Source organism: Chlorocebus sabaeus, chromosome 9 (genome assembly GCF_047675955.1).
Source record: "Chlorocebus sabaeus isolate Y175 chromosome 9, mChlSab1.0.hap1, whole genome shotgun sequence".
Lineage (NCBI taxonomy): Eukaryota > Metazoa > Chordata > Mammalia > Primates > Cercopithecidae > Chlorocebus > Chlorocebus sabaeus.
The window spans coordinates 8070743-8090242 of NC_132912.1; the positions used below are offsets into that span (position 1 = coordinate 8070743).

The 19500-nt window shown below is 40.5% G+C and overlaps 1 protein-coding gene across 2 annotated transcripts in view; it reads left to right on the forward strand.

Annotated features, from left to right (window-relative positions):
• Positions 1 to 19500, forward strand: part of TAF3 (TATA-box binding protein associated factor 3) — a 199996-nt gene that overhangs the window by 149935 nt on the left and 30561 nt on the right. For both annotated transcript variants that reach the window (XM_008002223.3, XM_037983327.2), the window contains exon 4: positions 9801 to 9883. In XM_008002223.3, coding sequence (XP_008000414.1) covers positions 9801 to 9883 — 83 coding nt within the window. The remainder of the gene's footprint in view (positions 1 to 9800; positions 9884 to 19500) is intronic.

A 19500-nucleotide genomic window follows, 5' to 3' on the forward strand; every position in this document is an offset into this window, starting at 1 on the left:
TTTTAATCTCCTCATTTATTTTACCTGTTTATAAACCCTTTACCAGCCTTATCTACATTTATCAATACCAAGAACCAATAAAGATGTGATTAATTAAACAGGGATTTGCCTGGTAGGTAGAAGGAGCTTTGGGCTTTGGAATCCAGCAGACCTGGAATAAGATCCAGGACAAGTTTTTTAGCTTCTTTAATCCTTAAGTATTTCATCTTTAGAGATAATGATAAGAACACTAAAAACAGCAAAACAGTCATAGTTAACACTGAGTAATTACTATGTGTTAAACACCATGCTAAGCACTTTAATTCCTTACCGCAACCCTCTAAGACAGATGCTGTAATTATTGTCACTTTGAGAAACTAAGGCTTAGAGAGATTAATAGACTTGCCCAAGATCACACATCTGGTAAGTGATTAAACAGGAGCCAAAATTTAAATCCAGGCTGTCAGATGCTATAATTTATGGTCCTAACTACCACACTTTTCTGTGTTATGTTAAAATGGGATAAGTGAAATCATGTGGTTAGGAACTCACCATAAGAAGTTCAAATTGTTTTTCTATTGATGATGACAAATCCAGAGTGTGGTGAGTTATGCAAGCTTTTAGTTCCCCTTTGTGGGCAATCAGACACCTAGTCAGGGTTGGGAGTCTAGACTGTCACTTATTTAAAATAGAACCACATTGACTTTTTATAAAACACATGTTAATGGCCAGGTGCAGTGGCTCATGCTCCCAGTACTTTAGGAGGCCAAGGCAGGAGGATTGCTTGAGGCCAGGAATTTGAGACTAGCCTAGGAAACATAGTGAGACTCTCTCTCCAAAAAACACAACAACAACTGTTTTTTAAATTAACTAGGCATAGTGGTGCACGTCTGGAGTCCCAGCTGCTTGGGAGACTGAGGTGGGAGGATAGTACCACTGCCCTTCAGCTTGGGCAACAGAGTGAGAGCCTGTCTTTAAAAAAAAAAAAAAAAAGACAGCCAGGTGTGGTGGCTCACGCCTGTGATCCCAGCACTTTGGGAGGCTGAGGCGGGCGGATAACGAGGTCAGGAGATCCAGACCATCCTGGCTAACATGGTGAAACCCCATCTCTACTAAAAATATAAAAAAATTAGCCGGGCATGGTGGCAGGCACCTGTAGTCCCAGCTACTCGGTAGGCTGAGGCAGGAGAATGGTGTGAACATGGGAGACGGAGCTTGCAGTGAGCTGAGATCGCACCACTGCAGTCCAGCCTGGGCGACAGAGAGAGACTCTGTCTTAAAAAAAAAAAAAAAAAAAAAAAAAAGACATGTTAAGAGCAATTATGTTATCCAATTGCAGTCACAGCCATAATAGTTGTAGCAGTGATAAATTTAACAGTACATTTCAGAACAGTTTAAAATTGTTACTAATACTGTCACATTTGGGATTAAGTAAAATTTTAAAAAATGTTCTATTAAAATTTGTGTGTGTGTCATTGTATATATTGCACGGATCTTTGGGGTTTAGATGAGTATACAGGATTACTTTAAATTCCTCTTGTTCTTTTAAGTGATTTTTGGAAGGAGGATCATTTTGAAAAAATAAATGCATTTTTAAATTTATGTTAGTGGAACTCAGTGGTTATACCTATATTCTTAAGTAGAAGGTAAGCCAAAATCTGTCAAGTTGAGGAATCTGTTTTTACATTCGAATATGATCTGGAAAGGCACAGTAAAGTTTCACCTCAAAAATGCTGACATCACCCACCACCTGTAGATAAGTCAGTCCAGTGCTGGCTGAGGGAGCGTGGCTTTGGCAGCCACACTGACTGGGGTGGAAATTCCAGCTCTGCCACTTACTCGTTATTCACCAACCTCTCAACCTCACAGACCCTCTGCTTCCTTCCTCCGTCTCCTTCCTCCCATTCAAAACTGGGAAGAGACAGCAGCATTCTAAAGTTTAACTTATCTCTGCTTAAAAACAGTAGATTCATACCTTCTCTAAGAATATTTTGGCTTCAAAGGCCTTCTTTCTGCCTTCTCTTAGAAAACACTAAATGAAGAGCAGTTTGTGTCGTTTAATTGAGATGAGTAGATGACTATAACAGTTCTGAATTTTCATACAAATATCCCATAGTGTTGATGATCAACCCATGCATAATTGGGAGTTGTTGATAATGGAAAGCCCATAAATTCTAGAAAGGATTCTCAACATTTTTTATCCTGTTGATTGAGGAATTGTTTTATTTGAACTTTGGCTACTGAATAAACTAACTCGATAATAAATGATAGCATCTGCCACCTCTTGAGTGCCTACAGATTCCAGGCCTAGCCAGAATTCAATGATTTAATTCTCCCAGCAGCTCTGAGGGTTTCGTATAGTGGTTCCTGTTTTACAGTTGAGAAAACTGCACAGAAAGGTCGAGTACCTTGCTGCAGCCAGTGAGGGGAGGGCCCAGGCCTCTCTGCCCGAGGCCTGTGTTCTTTACTGCCCAGAACAGCCTTCTCGGGCCACTCACCTCAGTCTGCTTTGGTGACCTAAGTGACAGTTGCAAATGAGGGGCATAGGAATGGTTTGATGCTTGACAGTAAGGGGACGTCATTATTTTATAAAGTGTTAGTTCCTGGAGATACCTTAGAGAGCGCCTGTTTAACTGCCATATTTTAAAGAGCAGGAAAGGGATCTTCTTACACTTTTATGACTTTAGCAATCAGACCAATTACAAATTTTAATGTTTCTTTAATCTATCCCCAAATCCTGTAGGATTTGCCCCCAAAAATCTTTTATTAAATTTAAACAGTTTGTTCTTTAGAGAATGATAAATCATCTAATTGGTTTGTGCCTTTAATGAAAGGTTTTCATCCTTTTCCCCTTCTGTTTAAAGTAATACAGTCTCATTCCAAGTCTTTTCTAATCAGCTATTGTAATTAGTTAGTGAAACCAAGGGTTTTTTTGGGCAAATAAAGAAACCCAGTAAAGGGGAGGGAAATATTTCCTTCCTGTTTCTCATAACTGTATGTTCCAAGAGGAAACGAGAAGCTTAATGTTTCAATGAGCATATTTAAATTTGTAGTTTACCCAAAGCCAGCTCCCAGCCTTTCTGACTCTACACTCTGAGCACGGTCAGGAAAGCTCGTGTTCTCTCTCAGCTGTCTACGTGGGATAGCACTTGTTACACCTAACCACAACTGCACATCTTCTGACTCTCTGTTTAATATTTTAAATAATTATCAGAGTTTACTTAAACTGTGTTTCTAAATGGAAATAATGTAAAGACCTTAATTGCTGAGAGATACAAGATGCTTACAGCCATAGTTCAGCATCCAAATGTTAGGTTATTCAATTGAGCTTTCATCAGTACTATTTACGAGTTTTTTTTCTAACATAACAGCATAGATGGAAATCTGAACTAGCGCTTGCTAAATTTGCTGCTACCCTCGCTAGTATACATATATGGTGGGTTTTCTTTTTTAATGAAAGGAGTTTAACATTAAAAAAATAAAAAATAAAAAACCTTAGACAGATTATATTGACAAAGCTGCCCATTACCTTTGCAGAAAGTCCCTGTCAAAAGATAAACTTTAAAGCTGGAATGCATGAAAGAGTTCCCAGATAGAATTTAAATTTGAACTGATTCTTTACAGATAAGCTTTTTAAAAATCCACCTCTTTGCTTCAAGTCAGGATTTTAAAAATAAATTTCCCCCTTAAATCTCTTGAGCGATTTTCATTTTTTGCAAGGCCGCACTGCTGGTGTCCTGGAAAAATGGAGAGTTAGAGCTTTATCAGTTGGTGCCCTGAGGTATGTGGCAAAGAAGCTAAATCCTTGAAGATTAACAAAAAAAATGCAGCACATGGCAATAAGGGGCTTATATGACTACTAGTATTAGTTCAGGTGAAAGAAGTATTGCTTATACATAAAACTGGACAAATCCACTGACAATGTATTTTTAGTTAGCTACAAAGGAGTCTTATATTGCTGGACTTTACCTCTTTGGTGAATTGGGAAGCTTAGTAATCCACTGTAAATGCTCTTCTGCGTGCCCCAATTCTCAGCATTACTCCAAAGTGCCGTTCTTTTATTTTAACCCTTAAAAGCTCCTTGTGGCCCCAGATTTTGGCTTGATGCCATTAAAAGATGGCATTAGTCATGCCATCTAAGTGAGTGAAGTCATCCTTTTGTTTGTCGTTTTCTGGGAAGTGCACATGAGAAATTATTTTATGATTGTAGGAAATGCCTCTGTTTTTATTTTGGTAAGGACAGAAAGTTAATGGAAACAAAAATCCGGGAAGAAATTTTAATTTAGAAATTGTACTTTCTGTATATGTATTATTAGCATCCTCATTAATCTTTTTCTACAATCCCTTGAATTTTCTCAAGTTAAATCTAAATTAACTTGTCTTTAGGAATGAAATAAAAGTGTCTAAGTAGTTTTTAGATATATCCTGGTTTGCCTGGGACAATCCCAGTTATGTGGTATAATTAATGGCTCCCTCCTTTCCTGTCAGAGACATCTGTGTTTAGGTGATACAACCACTGTAATTACAGATGAAACTTTGAGCCCAGATAGCAGGTTGTGAATCATTCATTAACTCAACCAGTTGACTGAATACCTGTTGCTTTCAGGGCACATTTATACCATTTTAAATCTAACTTATAAGATGTGTTTCCACTTTTGTTTACTTAATTTTTACATATTATTTAGTTTTTTTAATAGTAGGTAATAAACAGACCTGTCTTGATTCCTTTGTCCTGCCAAGCCATTTAAGACAGCGTTGAAAACCCAGCTAGTTTAGTTGAGTGAAGGCGGGGCCAAGGTTAGTGTCAGTTTCCATATAAACTAGTTAGCCTCCCATAGAGAACAAAATTTACAGGCTAACCCCAGCCATCTCACAGATGTGTGTCATTTATCATAAGAGAGATTGACAAATAAAGTGAGTAGCTCCATGTAAGCCATCAGCATTACCAGAAAAAGGACTCACAATATGTGTCAGAGAGTTAAGGAGCAGTATGGTGAACAGGGGATGAATTTGGTGTCAGGAGACCTGGATTTAGGCCATTTACCTGCTAACTTTGTAACTCTGGGCAAAGCACTTCCCCTTTCTGAGCTCTTACATGGGAATAATAACACCATCCACACCTACCCTATAGAGTTGTGAAAATAGAGTTGGATAATGTAAATAGGACACAGTTCACCAAGTACTATACAAGTGTAAGTTATCATTATTGAGTGTTATGGTAACAGACATGGGCCAAACACACAGCTGAATGATAGTAGAGCGGAATTTTTTTTTTTTTCTTTTTTTTTTTTGGAGACGGACTCTCGCTCTGTTGCCCAGGCTGGAGTGCAGTGGCCGGATCTCAGCTCACTGCAAGCTCCGCCTCCCGGGTTCCCGCCATTCTCCTGCCTCAGCCTCCGGAGTAGCTGGGACTACAGGCGCCCGCCACCTCGCCTGGCTATATTTTTGTATCTTTTAGTAGAGACAGGGTTTCACCGTGTTAGCCAGGATGGTCTCGATCTCCTGACCTCGTGATCCGCCCGTCTCGGCCTCCCAAAGTGCTGGGATTACAGGCTTGAGCCACCGTGCCCGGCCCGAGCGGAATTTTTTTAAAGTTAGGTCAAACAGCTTTATTTTAAAATAGAGCTTAAGGAAAGGTTACTGGAATGCGTACCTGCTAGTGTTGTCAGTTGAAGAATTAAGAAATATCACTTCTAATACCTCATCATTGATGACTATGTAAACCTAAAATGTTTAGAGTTGAAGAATGTAAGAACTTCATATAATTTTTCATTCTCTGAATCAAAAAGACTGCATTCCATCTCAGGTTTGCTATTTGTGTGACCTTAGAACAGAAAAGGAAAACAAAATGGAAAAGAAAGGAAAAATGGTTTCTCCATATATGATCAGTTTCATTTCAGTAAAATGAAACCCACACTATCTACCCTCCATGTTTGCTTTTTAAAAACCTTAATGAGCACATCGGGAATATAACCAAGCACAATGCCTGGCAAATTATAGGTAGCTTCTAAATATTTGTTTATTTTTGTTATGTTTGTTTGTTTTTCCACAGATAACACAGAAAGATGAGGAAGCCTTAAATAGTTCATAAGATAAAGACTGGACCATTTGTTTTCAGATTTGTTTAGATATAAAACTCTTCCTTTAAAAAATATATTGGAGATGGCCAGGCATGGTGGCTCACATCTGTTATCCCAGCACTTTGGGAGGCCGAGGCGGGCAGATGACGAAGTCAGGAGTTCAAGGCCATCCTGGCCAGCATGGTGTCTCTAATACCAATACAAAAAGTAGCCGGGCATGGTGGCGTGCACCTGTAATCCCAGTTAAAGGGAGGCTGAGGCAGGAGAATCACTTAAACCCAGGAGGTGGAGGTTGTGGTGAGCTGAGATCGTGCCACTAAACTCCAGCCTGGGTGACAGAGCGAGATTCCGTCTCACAAACACACACACACACGCACACACGTGAGACTTGAACACTAGTTATGCACGGGCCTTGCTCCACCCGCCACCCATCCCCCTCATGACCTTTGACCTTGCACCATACTGTCTGCAGGACCAGGTAAATGAAGGAGACATCAGCCAAGATTGAGGTTGGCTAGGGGGAAGGGGCGGTTGGTGGGGAAGTTGGTAAGTTAAGATTTCAGTGTGATGAGATGAAATACTTATAAGATATTTAGTTGAAAATGTTTAATAGGCAACTTCATATTTTGGTCTTAGTGTCAATCAGTGCTAATCCAGACAGAAATTTTGAAGACATATTTTAAACTTACAGCTGAAACTGTGGGCAGGGATGAGATCACTAAAGAAATTGTAGCATGACAAAAGGAGAGGGCCAAGTAAAGTCAGGTGAAAGAAGAGGAGTTTGTAAAGGAGAAGGAAGGAGCATGAGAAGACCTATAATGGGAAAACATGCTGGGACATGAGGATGAAAATGTTGGCAAGGGTTGAGGACTAAAGAAGAAGTGAGAAAACAGACAATGAAGTGAGGATGGACATTTGTGAGAAATTGTTGTAAGGAACTGTCCCAAGCACTGGTTGGGAGCTAGAGGTTGAAGAGAAGTTAAGAAAATGTTTAAGTTGGAGTGGAGCACATTTAAAAGTGAGATAAAGGCCAGGTGCAGTGGCTTATGCCTGTAATCCCAGCACTTTGGGAGGCCGAGGCGGGCAGATCACGAGGTCAGGAGATCAAGACCATCCTAATGGTGAAACCCCGTCTCTACTTAAAATACAAAAATTAGCCGGGCATGGTGGCACGTGCCTGTAATCCCAATTACTTGGGAGGCTGAGGCAGGAGAATCGCTTGAACCCGATAGTTGGAGGTTGCAGTGAGCCAAGATCGCCACTACACTCCAGCCTGGTAACAGAACGAGACTCCGTCTCAAAAAAATAAAAAAAAGTGAGCTGAAAATAACTTGTAGAACAGAGAGACTGAAGATAAGTAAATAAGCCGATGATAGAGAAAATTTCTTTAGTGTAATTGTGGACACAGAGAAGTTTGCAAGGAATTGAAGGAGCTCTCCTTCAATACTGGTGGCCTCACCAGTATTTCCTGTGGAGCTGGATGTGTAGAAGGGGAAAGGAGGTCATGGGAAGAGTCTTGAAAGTGGTAAAGACTGAAATCATCGCTTCATATTCATGCTTTACACTTATCTAAAGACTTACTAGTGTCAGATCCTGAGACAGGCACTAGAAAATAGCAGTAAGGAAAACACGCATGGTCTCTGCCCTTAGCTGGTTAGCTAGCAAACAGCTAGTATCGGAGGCATACATTAAGATGGAATTAAAAATTTTCTTTGGTATCACTCGGTGCTCTGGGGGATGGTTTTAGGGGTCCTGGATGTATGGTGGAATAACTAAAAGGCAAGACGGTTGGGGCAAGATCAGTTGATAATTCAACAAATGTCTGCTGAGCAGACTTTTTTTGAATTATCAACAAAAGTCTCCTGCATGCCAGGCACCATGCAAGGGACTTGTCGAAGCCGTAGATCTTGATGGGCTGAGGGATTTAAAAAACAACTCTGCGAAGAGACAGGTAGATACATATGATAAAATAATAGATTTGATCTACATGTACTATATTAACTTTATGATATGTTGATCATTGTTTTCTGTGTTCCCCTTTAGAACCACTATACTGTTCTGTTATGATGTAATTCTCGAGCTTAAAATACATAAATTAATGTTGCAACTAGTCAGTGACTAACAGTGAACCAGTGACATTAAACATCTGGCAGTGCTTGGGACAGTTCCTGACAACAAAGCACCATGCCACCAAAAATACCAATCGTACCACCCCACTGAAAAACGCTGAGACAGACAATAATTTGGAAATGCACAGCTTCTGTTTAGCTTGTTAATTCAAAATGTTGACTATATGATCTGCAAACCAAAAATTGTGAAGAGACCCTTTAACATCAGACTTAGTTTCTGTGTTCTCTTCTGGCGGACACGTCAGGTATCTGTGAGGTCTTCACCTCATTCGGCAGCCATTGCCTTCACCACAAATCCATTCCAAAAGAGAATTATCTGTTTTCCTCCCCTCCCCTCCGCTCCCCTCTCCTCCCCTCCCCTCCGCTCCCCTCTTTTCGATGCAGTCTTGCTCTGTCACCCAGGATGGAGTGCAGTGGCACAATCTTGACTCACTGCAACCTCCGCCTCCCGAGTTCAAGCGATTCTCCTGCCTCAGCCTCTCAAGTAGATGCGACTACAGGCACGCGCCACCATGCCTGGCTAATTTTTTTTTTTTTTTTTTTTTTTTTTTTTTTTGAGACAGAGTCTCACGCTGTCACCCAGGCTGGAGTGTAGTAGTGCAATCTCAGCTCACTGCAAGCTCCGCCCTCACGCCACTCTCCTGCCTCAGCCTCCTGAGTAGCTGGGACTACAGGTGCCCACTACCACGCTCGGCTAATTTTTTGTATTTTTAGTAGAGACGGGGTTTCACCATGTTGGCCAAACTGATCTCGAACTCCTGACTTTGTGATCTGCCTGTCTCGGCCTCCCAAAGTGCTGAGATTAGAGGTGTGAGCCACCACACCCGGTGGTGTTTTGTTGTGGTTTTTTTGGGTGCTATTTTTGTGCTTTTTGTGCTATTTTTCCAATACAAATCATTGATTCATTATGGCTCAGTTTACCAAAGATGCATGGGTTTTGAGTGATATACATATTCCATTCTTATTTTTTCCATTAGTCCTGTTTATTTTTAGTGTTCAATTTTGTAGAACTTGAGGTTTTTCACCAATACTATCACCATGTTACATAAGATGTACCTCAGTTACATAGATTTTGTTTACAGCATTTCAGATTGTTTTACCTCTAGCCAAAAATTGAACAGTTGAATGGAACAATTACACTTAGTATTTCAACTTTCTCATTTGATAATGCAAACTTAAGGTGAGTTTAATGTTTGTCAAGTTTCATAAAGAGATGCTTTTATCTTATAGGGAAGACATCATTGCATTTTTTTCTATTTACATTAAGTCTGGTAATTATTTAAATGCTGCACCAAAAATGATCTGGCTAACAATTTTTGTTTAAAATTTTTAACAATATAATGAAGTCCAAAAGTTAACCCATACAAATAGAAATAACTACCATATTTACATAACGTGATTAAAGTCTATAGAATTTCTCATGATGCCAGATAGCCTTCAGTTGTTGAGAAACAAAAAACACAGAATGGCCCAGATTGTCTTTCTAAGATTTTTGCCATATTGAAGGCTTCAATTTTGTTACTCAGTTTGTGGGAGTGGGGGAGTAGGAGAAGTGGTAGGAGGTACTTTTGTTGAAAAACCATATTGAACTTTAACGTGCTAACTTCCACAGATAAAAGTGGAACCAGTCGCTCTGGCCCCGAGTCCGGTTATCCCCCGATTAACTCTCCGAGTCGGTGCTGGCCAAGACAAGATGTAAGTATAAATGCTTTGAGTCAGAGTGAAACAAATGAAACTTAACCTTCTCTACCCTTTCCTAATGGACTTAGAACTACACAGGCTTCTCCCAGGTATGAACATGTGGGATCAAGCTTTATTTTTAGAACTCTTCGTTTTCACATTTTTATTGGTTTCTTCCACAGAGTAAATGCTTTTCACTTTATTTGACCTAGAGGATTGTTTTTTTTTTTTCTTGTTCTTTTTCTCTTTGTTAAAAACTAGCACCTGACATCATTTCTACATAGTGTTTAAGGTCCCAGGTATCTGAAAAGTAAGAAACTCTGTACTGAATGGACTTACTGCCACATTACGCCCAGGTAGATGCAATGCTACACTTTCTCAAGTACATAGTAGCTATCACCATGACAAAGAACAAAGATTCTCTTTTTGCTCAGATGACACATGGTTTTATTCTGTACCTGTAAAACAAAGATACACCAAAGGCTTGGAGAGACAGAATATAATAGTCACAACTGATGACTTAGTCCACTCTTTTTTTTAAAGAAAGCACTAGAAATGTAAACCCCACATTTGCTGTTTATTTATCTTAATTTTCATGGAATCATCATATCAACCCACTCGTCTTTACAGTTAATCTGTTGGATATGTTTCTTTTATTCATTTTTTGGGGAGGCATTAAGGCCTACAGTGCTCTTACCTGATCCTAATAAGGTAATGAAACATTGATTTTTTTTTTTTTTTGGTAACTCATGTTGAAAATCATTCTCCTTGTTTTAAAATAATATTACGCATCATTTAAATAAAATACACAAGATAAAAGTTCTACAACCTTATTTTTCCCGTTAAGCCTGAAAATGCAGTTTACATTGCAATCAAATACTGTGTTGAAAATAGGCTTAGAAGACATTCTATTTACATTCAATTTTTAGCCATAAAAGTGAGAGTAGGAGCCATGAATTTATTTAGTAGAGGACAGAAAATTTGCTTTGTATTCTCACTGGTTTATTTCATCTTAAAAGTTACATGTGTTGATACTGTTGCTTCTGTCAACTCCATGTATAGTGCAAAGAAAAAGTCCAGCATGATTCTGATGAATGTGAGCAGAGAGGCAACTTGGTTTTCCAGGGGAGTGTATACCCCTCTGAAGATTTAAAGGAGAAAATCCAATGGCTTCTGTTTTTCTCACCTAAATTCTCTGGATAATTTCCACATTACTCTTTTTGGTTGTGCTGGTAGAGACCTAGGAAATGCAGCAAAAATCCTGTGGATTCAGTGCTTTTCAAACCAGCTATCTGGTATACCAGTGCACCTGTGTTACCTACAGAAGCGTAAATGTCCTCATCTCTTAACCAGTAGGGCTCAGAGAAGACCCAACCAAAGTAACTCTTCCATCTCCATGCAAATTCTGCATATGGGCTCATTTCTCTAAGAGGAAGGTGCTGTTATCCATCATTCAACAAGTACTTTTCTCCTGCAGTTTATATTTATTCCCATTTCTCAGTAACTCACCATTACCTAATCTTGACTCCCACACAGAAATTTGGCTTGCTCATACCTTTTAGAGGAATAAGGTTTGTTAAAAGGCATTGAAAAGCCAGGTGTAGTGGGCCGTGCCTATAGTCCCAGTTACTTGGGAGGCTGAGGCAGGAAGATCACTTGAGACCAGGAGTTCAAGGCTATAGTGAGCTATGACTATGCCCACTGCACTCCAGCCTGGGCAACAGAGCCAGACCCTGTCTCTAAAAATAAAAAGCAGCCAAGCGCGGTGGCTCACGCCTGTAATCCCAGCACTTTGAGAGGCCAAGGCGGGTGGATCACGAGGTCAGGAGATCGAGACCATCCTGGCTAACACAGTGAAACCCCCTCTCTACTAAAAGTACAAAAAATTAGCCAGGCGTGGTGGCCGGCGCCTATAGTCCCAGCTACTTGGGAGGCTGAGGCAGGAGAATGGCGTGAACCCGGGAGGCAGAGCTTGTAGTGAGCCGAGATGGCGCCACTGCACTTCAGCCTGGGTGACAGAACAAGACTCCTTCTCAAAAAAAAAAAAAAAGGGCCGGGCGCGGTGGCTCAAGCCTGTAATCCCAGCACTTTGGGAGGCCGAGACGGGCGGATCACGAAGTCAGGAGATCGAGACCATCCTGGCTAACCCGGTGAAACTCCGTCTCTACTAAAAAAATACAAAAAACTAGCCGGGCGAGGTGGCGGCGCCTGTAGTCCCAGCTACTCGGGAGGCTGAGGCAGGAGAATGGCGTAAACCCGGGAGGCGGAGCTTGCAGTGAGCTGAGATCCGGCCACTGCACTCCAGCCTGGGCGGCAGAGCAAGACTCCGTCTCAAAAAAAAAAAAAAAAAAAAAGGCAACTGGGCACAGTGGCTCACGCCTGTAATCCCAGCACTTTGGGAGGCTGAGGCGGGCAGATCACGAGGTCAGGAGATTGAGACCATCCTGGCTAACAGGGTGAAACCCCGTCTCTACTAAAATATACAAAAAAATTAGCTGGGTACCTGTAGTCCCAGCTACTGGGGAAGCTGAGGCAGGAGAATGGTGTGAACCTGGGAGGTGGAGCTTGCAGTGAGCTGAGATTGCACCACTGCACTCCAGCCTGGGCAACAGAGCGAGACTCCGTCTAAAAAAAATAAAATAAAAAGGCATTGATAGTTATATTCAACTCACCTGCCCTTAAGCATCTTTCAGTCATTCTGTTGACTATTTGTTGTATTTTTCCCCCTCAATAAATCACTCATACACCTGAGATATTGAAAGATGTGAGAAATCCTATTTGGAACAAAATGTCTAGTATCAGGGAAATTATAATACCCAGGTATTCTAGACAAATTGCCCTTGAAAGCATATTATATATCATGTAAACTTTCAGATATGTGGGTAATGACCCCCATGTTATATGAAGGATTAATCATTTGACCAAAGGCAGATGCAAGAAAATCCTTACAATGAAGAAAGAGATAAATGAAGTGAAATAGATTACATTTTAAATTAAAATAGAGCGAGAAAGAAGGAGGACTAAGTCTCATAGTAATAGAATTTTATGTAAAATAAAACTTACTCAGTAAAGTGCTTTTTGTGGGGCAGGGGTGGTTCTAAATCAGGGGTCAGCAAATTATGGCCCATGGGCCAAATCCAGGCCACTGCCTGTTTTCTGTGACCTGCAAGCTCAGAATGTGTTTTATATTTCTTAGTGGCTGAAAAAAATTAAAAGAGGAATGTATTATGACACATGAAAATTATATAACATTCAAATTTCAGTGATCCCCCATGGTTGTAGCATGATACGTGGCTTAATCCATGGTAATAATGGAGAAGGAAGCAACAGATTCCTGTCACTGTGCCTGTGGTTACCCAGTTTGCACACACCTTGAGGGGGAATAATACTCTTTTGAAGTGAAATTAATGAGCAGATGGGATTCAAAAGGGGGAGTTTGAATAGTCCAGGGGGGTATTTGTTGCTGAAGAACAGGCAGAATCATCTTTTGAAATTAGGAGAAACGAAAAAGCTTTACAGGGTTCAAATTATACCTTCTCGTTGGAAGATCTTTAAGACGATATTTAGTTTCTGAGTCTTAAATAAAGCAGTTATGTCTTCTGCCCTTGATCCAGAAAAGTACTTTGAGCTTGGAGTGTTTCCTCTGTTCTCTATTATTGTTCCTTGAAGCAAGACAGGAATAACTTGTTTTTCCCTTGATTTAACATTCCTGGAAGCTGTATTCTAAAGGAGTCTATGGTGAGTCCAGGACCTCCTCCTGATAGTGTTAAAATTCAAGATGACTTTCCAAGGACCTCACGTTCCTTTAACAGGTCTTCCAGGAATGGTTGTCCAGAGTTCCTTGTAGTCTATATTGAAGATAAAACCAAAACCTAACCCTGAAATTACAGTCTCAACACCTAGAGACAACATATTCAAATGAATTGCTGAAATATCTGGTCCTGCCTAGCAGAAGCCTTGCCTTGAGGCTGGGATAGCAAGTAAGTTTCAGCTGGCCTCAGAGCCACCGCCTAGAACTCTGTTGATGGGATCCTGAGGTCCCACTTGGACTTGGGACTGGGAGCAGGGTGACAACCACCATGGAGGGCAGGGCAGGCAGCAAAGCAGGCAGCAGGTTATTTGTCCTCCCCATCTTACTACATATTGAGTTTGGTCATTTTGAGTAAGTGTAGGTAGAGTTGGCTAACTTACAGTGTTCATCCTTCTCCTCATTTCTGTCAAGAAAATAGGAGCAAGGTAATGTGATGGATTTTAGGGACAGGGACTGTTTGGATGGAACTGTCAAGAAAGACTTGGCAGAATAGGACCTGCAACTCTTCCATAAAGCTCGAATTAGTTAAAGGAGCTTTGTGAAAAAAAGTGAAACATTGGTAAAGTATTAAGAAAAAAATACAAATTTGCATAAAGATTTTGGGATGAATACAGGGTAGAGGAATAAGCGTTCTTCCCCTCAAATTTCTCAAATGTCTCTTTTGCTGCTGTCTTCTCCCAAGGACTGAAGAGGAAGCCTCTGCCCTCTTCCATCTATTTACCCGCCCTTGCCCTCGGGCAGTGGGTCCCCCATGCCCAGGTCCATGGTGAGCAGCTCCTCCTCCTCCTGCTCTTAGAGCACTCCTGCCTTTATCAGCAAGCACCGGAGAAGGGGTGACTGGCTGGGCCCCTCTAGACATCCCAGCATGCATGGTCACATTTTCTCTAATTAATATCTCATAATATATTTGATCAGGTGATACAGGAACCATTTGAGATGCCTTTCAGAGGAAAATATTGTTATCAATAGTAATTCTAAATTCCCTTTGAGAGTTCACAGTAGGTATTCTGTTTAACAAATGTAACTCCTTTTTCAAAATATACAAATTTTGTCAAGATATTTTTCAGGAACCACTTTACCTCTGGCATTAGAGTTTTCTTTCTGCTGATATTTTGATTTCCGGTGGCAAGTGGATTGATTTCTTACAATTCAGTAACTTCATCATCAGTCCTCATCCTAACAAAAGTGCTGAGAATGTGATGCTTTGCTTCTCATGTCATTTAGTTTTTTGGTTGTTGTTGCATTTCATAGAGTTTAGCTTATGCCTTGTGGGGCTTTTTAATAGTTGTAATGTCTAAATTTTTTCTGTATACAATAAAAATTGTATATAGAAGCTTTAGCAGACAGCTAAAGCTATGTGATTTAGCTAAAGCTTTGCTTGTTAATCTTTAAAAATAATATGTATAAACACTTGTCTTTGAGTGATCTAAACTTTTCCAATTAATGCTTTTTGACAGTAGTAGTAGAGAATAATCATGGGCAGTTACAAAAATAATCATTTAAAATATTTTTAAGGAAAATAAGCATTTTATATTTTAAAATATAGCCAGATTTAACCAAATGACATTCAACAGAGTGAAACTTGTAGTGGTATTTTAGTGAAAAATTCTTTAGAGAAATAATAGCAAATGGTTTTTATCCCACTTTTTGAATTTTCCTTTCTATACTTGAAGTGCTTTTTATTCATGTGTAACTTTTTTCCTAGTCTAAACACATTTAGGGGAAAGTAAAGAGAGTATATAGAGTACAGTCGGAAATAGAAATAGATCTTCTTCCCTAAGATCAAGAGAAGAAAAAAGAAGCAAATGATTGTATGTCAAATATGATCATACCTTCCTAGCAGTAAGAACAAAAAAAATACATTTTTAAAAATTAATTTATTTTTATTTTAGTTATTTATTTATTTATCATTATTATTTTTTAGACTAAGCCTCCCTCACTCTGTTGCCCAGGCCAGAGTGCAGTGGTTTGATCTCAGCTCGCTGCAACCTCCACCTCCTGGGTTCAAGTGATTCTCCTTTCTCAGCCTCCCGAGTAGCTGGGCTTACAGGCATGTGCCACCACGCCTGGCTAATTTTTTGTAGTTTTAGTAGAGATGGGGTTTCACCATGTTGCCCAGACTGGTCTCAAACTCCTAACCTCCAGTGATCCACCTGCGTCGGCCTCCCAAAGTGCTGGGATTACAGGTGTGAGCCATCTTGCTTGACTGAAATACATTTTTTTTTAAAAGGAAGGTGTCTCAGTTTCTCAGGAGAGAGTTTTTCAAGGCAGTAAATTTAAAAATTAATTTCTATGTGGGAGCAGATGACAAGGACAGTGTCCTCCACAGCAGTTTTTATAGGTGACCCAAAGACATTTTTCATTGACTTTTGCACACTTCCAAGAGGGAAGCATGAAAGAACAGCTCAGTGCTGTCAGCTCTTAAGCACCTCTTCATCTCTAGTGGAAACACTCCTATTTCCTTTTCTGTACTGTGTTAATCAAGACTCTTGGTGGCAAGTAACGGAAACCCAAATCAAACCAGCTTACAGGGAAAAACAGCAGGGGTGCGTGTGACTTCGGTGGGACTGCCTGCAGGCTTGCCGAGTATCCTAGTGCTCTGCCCACCCTCCTCTTCTCATCTGGCTTCTGCGGTGTCAGAGGTGGTCCTGGCCACTCAGGCTGATGTGGTTCTTGGTGCTCACAGTCCCTGGCGAAGCCCCGCTTCCCGGGCCTCTGTTATCAGTCCCCGTGAAGGACTGCACTTCTCCGGCGCCTGTGGTAGGGAAGCTGCCCTGTCAGAAGGGGAAGTGGTAGGTTCCAGAAGGAAAGGAGGGCTCACACCAGAATAAGGGGCAAGAGGCAGGCAAAGGCAATGGGTATGTATTATTTTAGTTAGGAAAATGCTGTCAGTTTTGCATTTTTATAAAAGTGTGCTGGGGAGGCAGGGCAAAGAACCTACTTGGTGTACAAAAGGATACTTTAAATGTAAAGTTTAGGAACATTTCAGAACGTCATCCTGTCACACTTGGAAGGCCTTTTGCTTTTCTGTTTTTAATATTTCCTCCTAATAAAAATGTCTGCTTTTGATTTAAAAAAAACACACACAAAAAAAAGATTAAAGAGTATTGGTAGTTTTATTTTTCCCTGATTAACTTGCTACTGAAAGTGAAACATTTCGTAGGTATTTTGCCTATGTTAAAAGCTAAACATCATGAGTTGGATGTGGTGGCACGCACCTGTACTCCCAGCTACTCAGGAGGCTAAGGCAGGAGGATTGCTTGAGCCCAGGAGCTCAAGGTTACAGTGAGCTGTCATTGCACTACTGAACTCCAGCCTGGGGGACAGAGTGAGACCCTGTCTCTAAAATAATAAATAAATAAATAAATAAATTTTTAAAAAGCAAAATAACAACAACAAAAAAGAATTTTAAGAGTTACTGGGCTGGGTGTGGTGACTCACGCCTGTAATCCCAGCACTTTGGGAGGGTGAGGCGGGTGGATCACGAGGTCAGAAGATCGAGACCATCCTGGTTGACACAGTGAAAGCCCGTCTCTACTTAAAATACAAAAAAAAAAACTAGCCAGGCGTAGTGGCGGGCGCCTATAGTCCCAGCTACTCGGGAGGCTGAGGCAGGAGAATGGCAGGAACCTGGGAGGTGGAGCTTGCAGTGAGCCGAGATGGCGCCACTGCACTCCAGCCTGGGCAACAGAACCAGACTCCATCTCAAAAGAAAAGAAAAGAAAAGAAAAGAGAGGAGGAGAGGGGAGGGGAGGAGAGGAGAGGAGAGGAGGAGAGGAGAGGAGGAGAGGAGAGGAGAGGAGAGGGAGAAAGAAAGAAGGAGGGAGGGAGGGAGGATGGATTGTGGTAAAGTTCACAAGTGACATTATTTAACATTTTTAAATGACTGTATTTAAAATTTTCAAATGACCTATTTTTAATGCTAGGGAAAGATACTAACATTACCAGTGAAATTTCTTAGGCGCTGAACAACTGCAACAAAAATTGTGAGTTTTATACATCGTTCTTGATACCTTCCTGTACTTACAAATTCAGCAGTCCCAAACCCATAGATCTCAGTTATGATTCCAAGCCACATCCAAGAGGAAGCAGTTAAAATGTTCTTATTCAGGTCTTCATCCCTTTTCTGGTTTTTCCAGAAAAGGAGTTTTTGACTTCCTTATATTACTCTTATTTTTACTGCCTAGAATAATGACACAGTCTCTAAATTTAATTTTTACCCCTGGCACAATACTGTTCATTCATTAACACCAAAGATTCAATATGTTTACTAGAAAAAATAGTAAACTGTCAGAAAAACTGGCTTTAGGTTTTCAGAAATACTTTTACTACACAGTAAAACAAGTGGAGAGATTATAATCAAAGCGTTTCCATCTTACTTGTAAACAATTACAGCCGTTCTTACATAGATGCCGCATTAGAAGACTCAGGAAAATTTACTGGATTCCATTCTAATGCAATTAGAGCTAATTTTGTTCTTTAAATGAATAAAAGGTCAGCTAGTAAATCTAGCTTATCTTGAGTCCAGACTTCAATAAATTGTTTTATTTAATTTGTTGTAAAAGATCTTATCCTTAATGGGTCCAGGTCTTATTAGTTCACTGAGGTTTTAAAATATTTATGACCACCTTTTTAGATATGATTTGAATGATAGTTGGAAACTTTCTCTCCACAGTGTTATCAAGGTCCACGATCACTAATTGAGTGAATATAGGAAGGTACTTAAGATTCATTATCTAGAAAAAGCTGATGTGGACTTCCAGAATGTAAATGTTCCTTAACCTGTGACAGGCAGAGATAATTTAGCTGTATCATGGAAACCTTTTGGATGCTATCTGATTATAATTTCTCCTAAAGATCAAACTACTCACACTTCTGGCATTTTAAAAAAGAATATGTTCCTACAGATGGAAACACTTAGGCACTCTTATTACCAACAACATGGAACATTTCAATCCTTTGCATTCTGTTATTTCCTGTTATGTTATGGGCCTATACTGTATTCAGATACTTACATAAAGATGGCAGCTGCATGGCGCAACATTGCCTCTCTTTTCCCACACCTGCCTGCGTAGCTGATAGAGTGGATATCCACGTCACTGCAGGACTGCTGTCATTTAGAATATGCGCAGTCTTTTTTCACGTGGTAGCCACAAGTCTCAGCACGTGGAACTGCCTCGCCATTGTACCCCAGCTGATTCGACTTGTCTCTTGGGTTCCAAACCTACTTGTACCCCCTACGGCTTGTCCTCCAGGCTCTAGGAAAGAGTCTGTGTCTGTCTGTGGTCAGCCCTTCTTAGCTGCTGCCTCCATTCCCACCTCTCCTGCCCCAACTGGAACTTCTTCCCTCTATTAGCTCCTCTCCTCTGTGTCTTCCTCTTCTTTTTTCTCATTTTTGCCCAGCCTTTCATTCTCCCATGCTAACCTCCTCACCTTCATGAAGCCTTCCCTCTGTATGAGAAAAAGGCTATGTAACATCTGCTTTTCATTCTGCTTCTCAAAACTTATTCTTTAGTCGTACTTTCTTCCAATCATTCATTCCTAAACCTTCTATATTCTGGTTTCTGCCCTAGAAAAGTTTCTACAGCTTCTTATTAAGACCATTAGATGCTTCCCAATTCCCAGTTCCAGAGAGCGTGCAGCAGCTCTTATTGTACAAACCCCCTCTGCCGATTGGACACTGTCCGCTAAGCCCTTTCAGAAACTTCCTGTTCCTTTGATTTTTGTGATACTATGCTACACTCAGTCTCTCATTCTCTCTCTCTTTTTTTTTTTTTTTTTTTTTTTTTTTTGTTGTTGTTGTTGTTGAGATGGAGTCTCG